Source organism: Phaeoacremonium minimum (genome assembly GCF_000392275.1).
Source record: "Phaeoacremonium minimum UCRPA7 unplaced genomic scaffold PA7_03_scaffold_450, whole genome shotgun sequence".
Lineage (NCBI taxonomy): Eukaryota > Fungi > Ascomycota > Sordariomycetes > Togniniales > Togniniaceae > Phaeoacremonium > Phaeoacremonium minimum.
In genome coordinates this window covers 1,328-16,179 of record NW_006921352.1, presented here as the reverse complement: position 1 = coordinate 16,179, position 14,852 = coordinate 1,328, and the positions used below count along the sequence as shown (strand labels likewise).

Below are 14,852 nucleotides of genomic sequence, written 5' to 3'. Positions count from 1 at the left end.
AGGGATGTCGACGGCCCCTCTCCGGGCCAGTGTGTGGGGGAAGTACGAATCCAATATCACTTCGGCTGAATAAGTCGGCATGGGGGAGATCTGGGGAAGCTGTTAAGTGCTGGATCGGTCGCCCTCTTTTTTGTTGCATCGGAATTGCGTGTCAATTGCGGATTTGTATTACGAGTTCGCACGCCCTTCGCAGTGCGATTTGTCTATCATCTGAAAACACCTTCTGCTGTGCCTTATCTCGAATTGAATATTTCATATCAAGTGGCAATGGCTTTGGAGGTATCGAGAGCTGTAGATCCTGGGAAGGCTGCAGGTACAGGTGTGTCCACTCTAGGACATATCCGTCTTCGAGACGAGACCACAAACCATATCATTCTCATTCCCTCGCCATCCGATGATCCCAAAGATCCTCTCAACTGGTATGTCACTTTTCTGCACTATTTGAATCTTTGTCTAAAATTTGCCGTATAGGCCAAGAGCTTTTAAGCTTTACACTGCTGTCGCAGTTTGCTTCGCCATGATACTGTGCAACTTCTTAGCTGCCGGCCCTACCCTAGCGATCTTACAAACAGCGCAAGACTTCTTTCCCGACTGGCAAAAGACTGGCATGGCTTCCCCCATTGCCAAAACAGCGTATTTCTTCAACTGCACTGCCTTGTTTCAAGGACTCGGTAACCTGGTCTGGATGCCACTGATCAACAAATACGGGCGCCGCCCCGTCTATGTAACAGCCTTCACGATGTATCTTATTACCGCCGTGTGGTGCAGCGTCGCAAAACAATACGCCAATTTCCTCGTCGCTAGAATTGTGATGGGTATTGCCGCAGGTGCCGGCGAGTGTCTAGCACCAATTACAATTGCAGACATATTCTTCCTCCATGAACGAGGTGCAGTTACAGCGTGAGTTTCGATTGAATCTAGCATTGTATGTGCATATACATCCTCCAGATATCTGACTTGTCCTATCTTCTCTCAGCATGTACAACGCGTCTTTGAACCTCGGTGTTGCCTTCGGTGCCATTGTCGACGGCTTCATTGTCAAATATCACCCCTGGCGGTACATATACTACGTCGCAATTGCCCTCATTGGCGGTGTAACATTGATTGTGTATTTTACTTTCCCAGAAACAGCCTATAATCGCAGTCCAGACACACACGGCATCACTACAACTTTACATGCCGAGTCTGGGGCTTATCACATGAAGATGCCCGACGAGGAAGGCAACATCCAGCACGTCGAGGTGAGACCCCGTCAGCGGGCTAAGACCCGCGATTACTGGATACAAGGTCTCGGACTTTACCACGGAACTTTTACTGAAGAAACAATTTGGAACATGACTATTCGACCTATCCTTCTACTTGCCTTGCCACCAGTTCTATGGGCCACTCTCGTCATGTCTGTTACCATTGGGTTCATCACAGCCATCACATCCAACGTGTCTCCGGCATTCTCCACCGCTTACGGGTTTGAAGCATGGCAGTCTGGCTTATGCTTCTTTGCCGCCGTGATAGGTGCTCTTTTAGGCATCCTTTTTGGCGGCCATCTCTCTGATTGGATCGCGGACTACTTTACACGTCGCAATGGTGGCATTCGTGAGCCAGAGATGCGCCTTCCTGCCATCATGATAAGCGTCATCACCGGTCCTCTAGCTTTAGCACTGTACGGGGTTGGCATCAACAATGGACTGCACTGGATGGTACCAACTCTCGGCATTGGTTTAAGTATGATGAGTAACGTTCTTTTTCACTTAATAAAACTTTTGGCTGACTCCAAGGATCGTTAGTCAACTTCACCATTACGCAAGCGACAAATGTGTCCTTGGTCTACACAATCGACAGTTATCGACCAATTGCTGGTGAGATTGTTGTAACGCAACTGGCTTTCAAGTCTGCGTTTGGATTTCTTCTTGGCTTCTACACCAACCCTTGGGTTGACAAGCATGGTTACAGCGTCGCGTATGGCGAAATGGCCGCCATTTGTGGAGGCGTGCTTGTTTTCTGGATTCCACTGTGGATCTGGGGCAAAAAGCTCCGCCAACTTACCTTGAGCTGGAAGATTATGAAGCACGCCCGCTGGGATGTCGACAGAGAAGTGGGAGAGTAATATGAGGAGAAAGGCATAGTCATCTACAGGAGAGTATGGCTGCCCTTTGGACCACTGAAGCAGATATCGGTCTTTTGACGTGAGAAAGGCTAGTGTATCTGCAGAAATTAGTCCAGTTTAGCCAAGATAGCGATGATTAGTCTTTAAAGAGTGTCTGAATTCTCTCATGGCTTCGGTCATTCGCATCGTGATTTTTCAGTACAGTTGTGAAAGCGTTGTAACACTATGGGCTAAATAGCAGAGCAAAGAAAGCAACGATAGCAAGAATTTTACTCCTAGGACTGACAAATCTCAATTCTTATTGATTGGTTCATCAGCCTCCGGTCCATTAAATCAATGCTACCCGCATCTACGTCTAGGGTCAAACATGAGATACCGGTGATCCCGGGAGCCCGCCACCAAGTCCGCTGATACTGTGGGGTAATCTGGGGCAGCTTCTTCATCCCTGTGCCGCCGATGTAATACGATGAAAAAATTACCACAAATGGACTAGCCGTGGCTTGAGAGCCTCCAAAGCCAAGGCCTTGCGGGGTTTTGCCTGTAGTGAACAACCATAACGACAACTCCTCCCGGAGTAGTCACGTATCTTTGAAGGAAACGTGGTTAGATTGGTGCTCTCTTCGGATTGATGTGAGCAAAATGTATTAGTAGGATTTGTCTTGCATTGCAGCCCTCAAGGAAAGCGCAAAGTCATTGGCCGAGAAGGGTCGTACCAGATTATGTCGGATATGAACTACGATGTAAATCCTCGGTCCGGAGAGATCGAGCAAACCCAAATTAAGTTCAGATCGGGACGCTATGATAGGTCATCATCTCTCACATCCAGTGCTCTGCTAGTCCTAGAGACTGTACAACTTGGCTCGAGACCGACAGTTGGCCTCCACTATCCGATAATGTTCGTTCACAGGACACTGGCGTTTTAGATATTGCCTTCTTAGAGGTTACTAATACGTGAACCTCTTACTTAGTCCGGTAATTTAGTACAAAGAATAGGTCGACGGGTTTGTCATCAACAGGTAAGATTTTATTTGTCGATTATATATTTGTTTTCAAAATACACCAGATTTCCTTCATGTTCGTGCGAGTGACAAGTAGCAAAGCTTGGTTAAGCTACTAAGAAGAATTATAGCTAACAAACAGTTACTTTATGGTTTTTGGCAATACCCTATCGAGCTCACTCTCTTTACCCAAAGAAAGTTTAATAGGGACAACCAATTCTGTTGAAATATCTTGGCATTTTGGTATTCTGTCATTAAAAATACCATACGTCACAATTACAACAGTTTAGGGAAACTCGGAATGTGGGGTTGGTCTCTGTAAGGTCTATGAGTTTCTGGAATCCCATAAGCGTATTGTGATTGCTATTTAAGCGAGACTTTTTCCTGGTCTCAAGCTGGTTATTTCTTTATGCTCGGGTCAATGTTAAGACATACTAATGTCTTGTTCTTCTCGAAATTTACCCCTGAAAGATAGATTACTTGGGTATAGTCATTTCCTAAGGTTACCTGACCGGCAGTCACCATGAGGCATATTTTGAGCAAGACAGCGACAGTTTTCGTCCTCGCTGTGGGGGTGCTTGCGATGCCGGCTATTTCACCAGTTGGCAGGAGCGAAGCAACCACATGTCCAAGTGGTTGTTCTCGTAGCTGTATGGCGGCGATTGTTAGCAGTATCTTGGACTCCATGGTGGCCCACAATCCTGACATCCTCCCACTGGCTCCAGATTATGAGGCGACCGAGAACTCACATCCGGCAGCACTGGGCATGATGACTTTATGGCGCACTGTTACTAAGGCTGGGCCGCCCAGTCTACTGGCAATTGATACCACGAGCGGCTCGGCATACTTTGCCCTGGATATTAGCGAAGGAAATGACCAGCAGCAGTCAGTTCTTTGGGCACGAATCAAAGTAGTCAACAATCAGATCACAGAGTTGGAGCTGTATGTTAATCGCTCCCGCGGCGACCATGGTTTCTCCTTTTCAGCTGAGGAGCTTCCAGAAAACTACAAGCGTTGGATGTCTCCGCCCGCAGATCGCCAGAAGGCAACCAGGGCACAGCTAGAGGAGCTTAGCGAGGCGACTTTCAACCCGAATAGCACCTTTTCAGTAAGCGTTGCATCGGATTGCCAATTTACCGAAGAGGGCTGGAGCGTGATTGATCCCGGGCCAGATGGCAACGGTTCGACAGCTGTACTTGGATGCAGCTGGCCCGAGGATCGCCCCGCTGACTCAAAGGCGCGTACCAACCTAGTCATTGATGAGGAAACCGGCATCGTCGTCACTGGAGGTCTGATCCCTGGTAAGGTCTATCCCTACGGGAAGATTTCTGCCTTCATTCCAGACGACATGAAGCAGGCGCAGGAACAGCAGGACGAGTGGTTGGCGAAGAAGCAGGCTGAGGGTACTCTCTCGCTACTAGTTCCTACCGCAGCAATTGGTGAAACTCTACAAGTTCTTCAATACTACAACAGCACACTCCAGGGCCAGCAAATCATGCTCTATTTGAGTGGCCCTGGAATGCAATCAGTCTGGGTGCAGTAATGCTTTCTGGCGTGAGAACTACTTAGTTGTAAAAGCTATAAGCTTAGACCTACCGAGAATCTTGTTAGTTGCTCAGAGCAACTTGACTAATCATATACTGGTAGCCTTTTGCTGTTGTCATCGTTATCTATGATTCATTGTGAATCTCGTGTTATCATAACACTCTAGGCAATAAGGTGTGCTTGGAGGTGAATCCAGCCATGGTGCGCTGTAGGGTTATACGTAGTTAGTGATAGCTGTGGCCTGATCACACCCAGGCTACGCACCCCGGCAGCTCAGCAGCCTGCATTGGCGTTAACTTTAGCTATTCCAGGATGGTGCGAATAACGTTAGTTGTAACAAACAGTAGACTTGCACGAGTTTTCTCAGCACCCCTGTCGATGTCTAAGGTAATCATTAGAGATTTGCAACATCAGAGGGAAAAGCTTAGATGAAAGCGTGAAACTTGGGTCATCTGCTTAGCTTCATTGTTCTCAAACAAATCTCGTACTAGCGGTAAAGTATGAAGAACCTCGTTTGGAATCGCTCAGGCTACATTATAGCTCATTTTCAACTTCTACTACTGAATCGTGACGAAATAGCGGGGGTTATATGCTAAGGTTCATGGGCGGCGTCATGGTAGGGCATCACTATCCACGACAGCTGGTTTTGGTATCCCAGAATACGATGTAAGACTTAGATATGACGTATCTATGGGACCCAAAAGCTCCCAGTGTCATCGCAGAATTGCTCTTACTTATTTCGGAGGTATATGGTTATTCCGATGGGGTCGGAATAAGAACACTAAGTCGACGCACCTTTTTACTTCTTCCTCAGCTCTTAGAACGTGGACTCTGAACTAGAAACAGCCGGTGACGTGGAAGCCCTCATTAGTATTTTCGACCTCTTGTTATCTTGGTGTACAGAGCACCAATCAGAAGTGGCGACGCAGCATCGAAGGGTTACATTGTTAGGTGCAATATCAGCCAGATCTAACAGATCTAACAATTGGCGCCTCTTAGCGCCGTATCCCCTGTAACAGCTCTCCCGACCTCCACACACTACCAAACACCATACCGGCAAGTAGCGCAGTCCTGACAACAGGCGCGAGTACACCCTTAGGAGATTAATTCTTATCTGGACTGCTCTTCTGTTGATGCTGGTGTATTGCTGTTAGGTGACTGCTAGTATATAGTATGCGCGCGCCAAGCGGGGCTATCACCCCTGAACCACTTGAAGTACTAGGTAATGGACCAGGTATTGGATGGGAATCGGGTTATTCTCGGTCAAGAAATAACTTCAGTGTGACCAAATAAGGTAGAGACCACTCGAGCTAAAACCCTTCTTGTCCGATGTTCCGGGCTCCATATAACATAACATAACAGTTAACTGCGTGTGATGCGTCCGGGCTATGTAAACTCCCCCCCGGGCCACGTATTCATCACTGTTCTAGTCAAACTTTGGTTATAATGCCAGTTCAGGTCACCTCAAAATAGACAAAAGGTAACATAGACTACTGAATCATTTTAGAGTAATCCTAGCTATCTAACACTATAACAAAAAAACAACTAACTGCATGATATGTCCGAGCATTTAACAACCGTCAGACACATTGTTCTCTTAGAAGTTACATGACAGAGGCATCAAAATCTGGTCTTAATACATAAGGTCCGTCTATAACCAGAAGATAGACAGTTCAAATAGAACTCATCAAACGTTTTCTCTCTATAACTTGAAATCAAGAAGACATGCCATTCATGATGCACCAAATTTGCGGTGTCATTTGTGACAGGGTATTTTCTCATCTTCACAACCCTGTCTTAATTGACAGACTCTTTCAGACTGAATCCAAATGGACATGCGTATGTACCTGGACCTAAGCCCCGGCGAAGTGGAATAATTCACCGACTAACAAGAGAAGCACATATGTTCGACAAAGTGCTATTCCGTCAATACGAAGTGCACCAATTGCCAGCATGAACGTTGTGGCCTGTGTGATTAGATAGGTTATAACCGAGAGGGTGCGGATGTTTCAGCCTCAAAACAGTGAGATCGTGCTGAACAACGTGTGGCGGATTGAATGTATCCTACAAACCATTCCTTTCTGCACTGTGGTCTTCTCAAGGGAAGCACATTCAAAGAGCACCAGAGAATACTCTGTTTAGACATTCTTATCATTACCTTATAAATTACTCATACTCGTCTCATTCTTTTGTTCCGGTAGCTCATTCAGTGAGAGTGTACCAGATCCATTGTCATACCGCATGATCACGCTACCCTTCCGAGGCGTACTATCGAAATGAAGAGGTCCGTATCCCTAAATCATGTTTGTGTTGCAATGAAACCCACAAAAAATCAACTTGTCCGACATCCGCGCTGGTGACTTTATTGCTTGAGTTTATCACCGAGATGCAAAAGCCACGTTTAGCCTGGCCATGTTCCAGGCATTGAGAGAAACTCCTTTGATTCTGCTTCCTCTATTCTCCAGAATTCACCAGCCAGTCTGTTACATTCGGTATCGACGATCCAATCAACATGCCAATCCTGTGGCGTGTTCCCAAACTCGAGGCTGCAAAGTCGAACCGGTAAAGCTTTCCTTAAGAAGTCCTGTTGAGCAAGACGGTGTTTACGATGGGAGAGCGCGAATTTGAAACTGAAAGCATTAGAGGCGAAGAAGTTCGCCTCGTCTTGCCCATAGCAAGTCAGATCCACCCCACACCATGCGAGAACCTCGAGCCACTGTCGAAGGGCGCGTTGCACCACTATCTTATGTTCTTCGAAGACCTTTTGAACAAGGCCAATTCCTGTGACCCCTCCCCTATACTCATCTATAAAGATACCCTTGAAAAGCGAAAGCAAGGGCGTGCCAGTCCATTCTTCATCGCAGATAAGATTAGGAGTGCAAATAGAATACCCGTGCCTAACACGTTCGACGAGACTGAGAACGTTCGCTCTTTTTGCCCAACTAACAATTTGCCTAAGAAGTGGCTTCCAAGGTGGTTCTTCCACCTTACTCTTTGAGATTGCAGTCTGAAAGCTTCTGCTAGCCCTCCCAAACGCAATTGCAGCCGAATGTATCAGGGAATACTCATCGCGCGGAGTCATTTGAAGGTCCATAGGCTGTAATATTTTGTCTTCGCGAAGGAGGAACCGGAGCACCTCGGCATCTGGGTGTGGCGAGTCATAGCCACTGAAGCAATATATCCGGACTGCTTGCCGTCTTTCTTGGATAGACATCGTGAAGTATGAGGGAGCAGCGCGCTTCTGAAATTGAGTTATGAGATATAAGTCATTTGTCTCAACTGAGCAGCCATAGATCAGAAATCGACAACTTTCCGCTAATGTCGAACTGCTTTCATAACTTTGAAACAAGTCCATGAGTTCCAAGGCCTGTAGCTTGGTTTTGCAATAGAGTAGTGGACTCGATAATGAAAGCTGCCTTGGAGTACTGCCTGACCAGTCAGAATGATCGGATTGGGTGATATGATATTTGATGCAGAAAATAACTTGGCGAAGAGATAATTTGCAACGGCGGTTTTGATATGGATGAACGGCAACTTAGACTCACAAAGAATAACCTAATTCCTCATCTATACACCACTCCAAACCCATGGAAAGTAATTCTTTACAGATCAATGCATGATTTGTGCCCGCAGCATACTACTCAATGTTGTAGTCTTTGATACAAAAGCTTTGGTAAACACAACTCACATGCAGCAAAGACAAGCCTTTCTCATCGCGATCAAAGGGTGATGCATCCCGCCGCAAGAACATGGTGCGAAGTCCAGCAAGATCACCATCTCGAATCAAAGAGAAAACTTCGCATTGGGAGTGCCGATGGTGGTACTGTCTTAAATTGAACTGTCGCAGATTTGATGATGTGACCACCATCTCAAAATCCCATGCAATACTGGAGAGCCATGACGGAGTCCACAGAGATACTCTTCGATACTTAGCCGGTGGATTTATTCCTCTTCTCAAAACTTCCGAGGACAAGGCATTGCAAGTTCCAGTAGTGTCTTCGTCTTCATCCTTTTCTAAGGATTTACTTCTCCCGTGAGAGGGGCATTGAGTTTGCTTGAGTAAAAGTAGCATTTCCGTGGAGATTGCTTGAGTCCGGAGAGATTGATGCCTAATAAATGTTAGGAATCTGCGTACACAATTCATCAAACACTTACAAAAGATTATTTACAATGTAGATTTGCAAAAGTCTCAATGAATTCGTCAGCCTTTTTTCCAAGTGTTTAACTTCTTTTTCTTTCCAGAGGACTTCGAAGGTTGCCGCTCTCCGCTTAAATCCTTTAGGCCGCTCTAGCTTGCGCTTCAAGTGGCTGACGACATCCGACAGAGCTTCTAATGCATTCTCGCAGTGTTTCAGAATGTGAATAGCTAGCGGCGTATTACATTCAGTGTGGCTGACCGCGTCCAGCCTATATGCCGTGTCAATCTCAGTGAGAGTCTGACCAAAGAAAAGAATTTCTTCCATAAGCTCTTGTATTTCTTGAGGAGCTCTGCTAAACTCTTGCTGAATGGTTCTGAACTCGTTGATCACACTGCAGATTTGACCTGTAATCTGAGTTCCTGCAACAATGCAGCCAACAATTTCAGCCATAACTGAGCAAGACTATGGTTTTGAGCTCGCCGGTGATCATGTAGAAGTATGACAGTGTGAATGTTTCCAAAGAATTAAACAGAGACACTAATAGCAGAAGGAATAAGGATGAAGAGTTTGGGTTAGTCACAAAATATGAGGCTAGATGGTGTGACGTGTACAATATAGGCTGGCTAAAAGAGTATCTGAGCCCAATCTTGCCCAACTCACGAGGATGAATCGAAGACAAGATTGCCATTCGTCGCCTTGTTTTTCCTTTCGCCAAGGTATCAAATTCTATTACATGATTGGTGGCAAGTCACTCAGCTGGGAATCCCGACACGCACACATTGAGTTGAAGGCACGGCAAGGCGCAGTTACAACATGTGCAAAAAGTTATCACGTCATGAGCAGGCTTCTTGTTAGCCGTTGCAAATACTGCAATAAGGTGATTTACCCCTGATATCCCATCAGATCATTTGTCGCGAGCTGAGACATACCATCTGCCCCTCTTAGTAACCTTCATTCCATCCTAATCGGTGAATGTGAGATCTCACTGAGAAATAATTCCAAGAGCGAACTATTATCTTGGATATAATTGCAAAATACCCAACACACTGGATCTGGCCGACTTGAGTCTTGAATAACCAAGTCGCTAGTCGTGGTAGCGAGGGCACCAGTAAATGTTATTTGTCCAGTTGCAGTAGTTAGGTCAATGATTAGATCCGCTTTCCCTTGGTCGGGAGCTCAACGCTATAAAGTTTTAAATTGTCTCAAACATGAAAATATGGGGGACCTTGCACCATCCCTATCTCCGCATAGTAAATTTCCCAATGCTCAATGAGCTTCTCCAATAAATTGAGTTTTGCGATCCAGGAACCTGACCACTTGTACACAGACTATGAATTGGTGGATCGTCCGCATCCAACTGAGGTTCGTACCCATCATGATTGCCTGACCCCGGGAGGAATGTAAAGTTCTTGTGGAATCCGCGGGAACATGGTGCGAGGGGGTTCGTCAGACCCAAATGCTTACGGTTGAAAGTTGACGATGACTCATTTGTTATCGGACAACGCAAAGGGTTCTTACCACTTCCCAGACATGATGTTAGGGTATCCCGCTTCATCAAGAATTTCGGTCGAGGTAGCTTCTCGCCAATTGAGGTATCCTTCATAACCAGGATTCCCTTCAAAGTACTCTTCAAATCCACCCATATGCTCGAACATTTGCCCGAGATCAGCACTGTGATTGTCTGTGCCTGAGAAGAGCATCGGTCGTGTTCGTGAGCAAGCTGACGCTGTGTGAAAGTTGCTCATCCTGATACCCTCTTAAACAAGGTGATCGCTGATAAGAGCTTGAATCTCACCACCGTAGCACCCGACATCACTATATCCTAGGTCATCGGCCACAATGATCAAGAAATTAGGCTTCTTGGAGCTCGTTGTTGCCATGGTGGAGTTTCTTTGTGAGAGGTCCCAACTGCTAAGGTGAATTATTCAAGAAAATAAAAGTACCAGGGAAGTACAAATAGGTGTCGGAACTCGAATGAGCTACTTAGCAGAGATACCGAGGTCATTCAATCGCGGGATGCAACCTGAAGCCCTACTAGTATGCTCGTGTAGGACTATACAGACTGGCGCGTTTGGCAAACTTGAACCGGAAACCTCAAGCCAAGGTTTATGCTAGTCAATAGGCAGATTTCATATAGGACACAAAGATTATTGCTCCATCGTTCAGTTAGTACTTCCGAGCCCTTGGCTGTAACTATTTCCTAGCAAGTTTCCACGGCGCACAATCGGCGACTAGTTCCATCTTCGTTGAGCTACAGTCTTAGACATCATCCTGTAACTCCACTCTAGGACATTCTCTCCTAGTGCTATCGTCGCTTGGCTTAGCACCAAGCCATCACCCTCGAACGCTCGAAACAAGTCCACGACTTGGCATTGCAGTATCGTGTATTGGATGCCTTTCCTTTCAATTGGTTGTTACGAATCACTATGGCTATTTTCGCGACTTCCCCCGCATCCCCACACGCTCTCCGATGTCATCTCCCCAAGAACTTTGGATGCCACAAACGCCGATAGCCGACCCCGGAGTCGCTGTGGATCTACACTATCCCGGCTTAGGCAAGACACAGGAGCTGTCGTAATTAAAAGTACAGGACTTGTTACGCGAGCGTGTCCGCGCTTTGCTACTGACCATCCTATGCGCTATGGAAGCTCTTAGTCGTTCAACTGGTAAGTTAGCGTTGACGGATTAGCCATGGAATTTCCAAGCTCTTGTTGATAAATTTAATGTCGACGACGGTGGCCCACTTTTGATGTCAAGATCTTTCAACCTCTCCCTCTCCACAACCTCATCCCGCATTTCAACATACCGCTTCACGCATCGACAGCAGCCTACGCGAGACCATCACGATGAATAGCAGGTGGAAAGACATAACGCCTTTCCTTCTGTACTGCTCCTTCTTCTTCTCATGGGGCGGTATCATGTTCGGGGTCGACACTGGGTCGTTCGGATCTATACAAGCGCTCCCTTCATGGCTCAAGGAATTCGGCTCCAAGACAGACGCTGGTGGTTTCGAATTGAGAACCACGCGCAAGGCCATCATGAACTCAAGTACCATAGCTTTTCTTTCCAGTATCTGCGCTGCTAACTTCTCAAAGTTGTCTGGCCTGGGAAACTTCTCGGCACCATTGCTTTTGAGCCTCTTGCTGAGCGTTTCGGATACAAGCGAACCATCTACTTCACTTGCTTTGCCCAGATTGTCGGGGTTCTAAGTCAGTATCTCATTCATGTTGCTTCGAACTCTGTCTGCTCACATAATATGATTAGTCGAGATGACAGCTAAGGAATGGGTTCAGTTTTCCGTTGGTCGGATTGTGGCCTACTTCACCGTTGGCATCGTCGAAAATGTAGTTCCTGCATATCAAGCTGAGGTTGCCCCAGCCTCTTTGCGCGGTGTGTTCGCAGGCTCCTTGATCTGCATCGTTACCCTCGGCAATATGTGGGGTGCTGGGATGGGGAGAGCCACCGCCAACTACACGACAGCTGCTGGGTGGTTGATCCCCGTGGGCGTGCAGTTCATTCCGGCAATCATTCTCCTGGCTAGCATTCCTTTCACTATTGGTAAACCCTCCAGCCTTAGAAATTGCTTTTACTCTGAGCCCCTGCTAAGCTATCTGTAATAGAGTCCCCGCGGTGGCTTGTGTCGAAGGGTAAAAATGAAGTCGCATTGAAAAACCTCAACAGAATTCGCGCTAAGCGGCTGGCGGAGAACGGAACCACGGCAGCAGAGATCCGCGCATTGGACGAAGCCGTTGAAAGCAGTAATATGCAGTCGGGCTCCTGGCTTGACCTGTTTCGCGGAACATATCTACGACGTACCGTTGTGACATCGCTTCTCTTCTGGGCAAGTCTCACTGCAGCTCCCTCCATAACCATCCATCAGAAGTCCCCTACGATCAATCTATGAGGGCACCCGGACATATGAATTCACAACTAACGTGCGTACAGTTCCAACAATCGACAGGAACTCAGTTCGTCAACTCTTACGGTCCAACCTTTTTCAAGCAGATGGGCCTTGGGTCCAATTCCTTCACCTACTCTTTCTTGGCACAAGTTGCTGGTTTTGTCAGTGCCATTGTTGCTTGTTTATTCGCTGACAAAGTTGGCCGTCGGGCTCTCCTCATAAGCGGCACGGCTCTCACAGCATTTTTTAATTTCATGATCGCGGGCTTAGGCACAAAAGGAGACCCTACAACGTCAGAGACGAACATGATCATTGCTTCTATGATTCTACTAACTGCTAGTGCGAAGTACTCAACTAACATGTTGGCATACTTGATTACATCTGAGATCGGTGGTGTGAGGATGAGGAAGAAGAGTAAGCACCATATTCACCATATCATTGCGTCTGCTGACGCAGACAGCTATTGCATTTGCTACTGCCATTGATGTTCTGTCGGCATTCATTGTCACGTTCACTATCCCCTACCTGCTCGGAACACCTGGAGCTCATCTTGGCGCTGGCCTGGGGTGGATACTTGGTGGTGATTCAATTTTAGCATTAATCTTCGCCATACTCTTCGTTCCAGAACTCAAAGGTCGATCTTTAGAAGAAGTTGACGAGCTGTTTGAAGCCAATCTTTGGGCCTGGCAATTCAGCAAGTACGAGACCACCGGCATTGGGAGTCGCATCACGCGGCTTGAGGATCATGATGCTTCTCCAGATAAAGTACGCCGACTAACGGTATAAAAGAGTTCCGCATTGCTAACAAGTTTCTGGCAGATCTTGGAGAGGGACGTGGATCATTTAGAGGGGACTCAGGAGATCTCCTCCTAGTGTTCGAGTGAATAGAGTGCGGGAACGGGGTTTTGTGTCATCAGGTCACCAAAGTATCACATAACAAGAGGACCGGTTCTAACAGTGCTTTCTCCAGCTATTTGTCTTAAATAGAGTAGCAAGACGAGGGCAATAATGTATAAGTCGCCTGGATAGGGGCGACTACATACGCGAAGAAGTCTCGTCTGAATTGATCGAAAGCGAAGTTTTTGGTTACGTCACGGCCCGGGAACTCGCAGCGCAAGCATCTTTGTACTGCGTAACCGTAAAAGTCTCCTCCTTCTAGGTAGACTTTCTGCATCTGAAGATTCGCGACCTCATAGTCATCAGGAGCCGGTTCAATGCCAAATGCAGCCGTCAAACTGTCTGTGACAGCCTCTTTGCGTAGCTGGTCAAACGGTTTGTTGAGACATAACTCAATCAAGAGAATGCCAAGAGCAAAGATTGTCTTATTTCGAATAAGACTTGATCGTAAATTGCTTGAATGTGGGCTATAAGCTGGGTCCGACTCAGTCTTCGTGTTCCCACGCTTGAATGAAAATGCAATGCTAGGGTAGTGTCTAGTGACCATGACGTGATCATCAAGGATCATATAAAGCGTATCTTTACCTTCCCAGTCTGGTGAGATCCATGGAGAATCACCCAAATACAACACGGCCCATGCTGCTGCAGCTGCAATTGCGTATCTGTCTTTCCTAGACATGAGGAAGCTTCCAGACGCCAAAGCGGAAGATCCTACTCCAGGACTGAGAATCGAACTTAACGGAATGGCTTTCAGTGGACGATCAGTTGTTTGTTGTCGTTCTACTCGAAGGTATTCATTTGCATGTCCTTCACGAGTCTCGACTCTAAGCCGTCCTAGCCGTTTTGCTTCATGCATAAATGTGCATAGACAATGGACCTCCGGAGGCAACTCCAATAACCCTGGATCAACAAAAGGGCCTGATAAAAGAGGGGTCATCAGTAGTAAGTAGGAATCTCGTTACAATAATACATACTCGGAGTCCGTGATCTTGCATCAATCATCTCGACATCTTCGGATCTCGGTTGAGATGCCGCTTCTAAGTCAGTGATACTTTGAAGCCATGACTTGAATCGTTTCCTGGGACGACGAGCCTCGTCAGCGGTCAACGAAGTAGTCGGCACAGTAGAATTCATTGAACCGAATGTCATCGCCTCTTTCGATTTGTTTTCCATTTCGAATAAGAAATGCTGCCACGCTTCCGGCGAGCGTTGAGGGGCGGATTGGGCGGATGATAGTAAAATGTTGAACTTTCCGGGCTTTGGCGACC

The 14,852-nt window shown here is 46.8% G+C and overlaps 2 protein-coding genes across 2 annotated transcripts; both read left to right on the top strand.

Annotated features, from left to right (window-relative positions):
* Window positions 1–878: 878 nt before the first annotated feature.
* Window positions 879–2,104, top strand: UCRPA7_6061 (putative mfs transporter protein; the record flags this gene model as incomplete). The annotated part of the gene is made up of 3 exons (XM_007918603.1): window positions 879–925; window positions 977–1,722; window positions 1,785–2,104. 3 exons carry the CDS (start codon window positions 879–881, stop codon window positions 2,102–2,104), a joined length of 1,113 nt encoding a protein of 370 aa, XP_007916794.1.
* A 1,764-nt stretch (window positions 2,105–3,868) lies between these two features.
* UCRPA7_6060 (hypothetical protein) lies at window positions 3,869–4,645 on the top strand (the record flags this gene model as incomplete). Its single annotated transcript, XM_007918602.1, has 1 exon — window positions 3,869–4,645. One exon carries the CDS (start codon window positions 3,869–3,871, stop codon window positions 4,643–4,645), a length of 777 nt encoding a protein of 258 aa, XP_007916793.1.
* Between the last annotated feature and the right edge of the window lie 10,207 nt (window positions 4,646–14,852).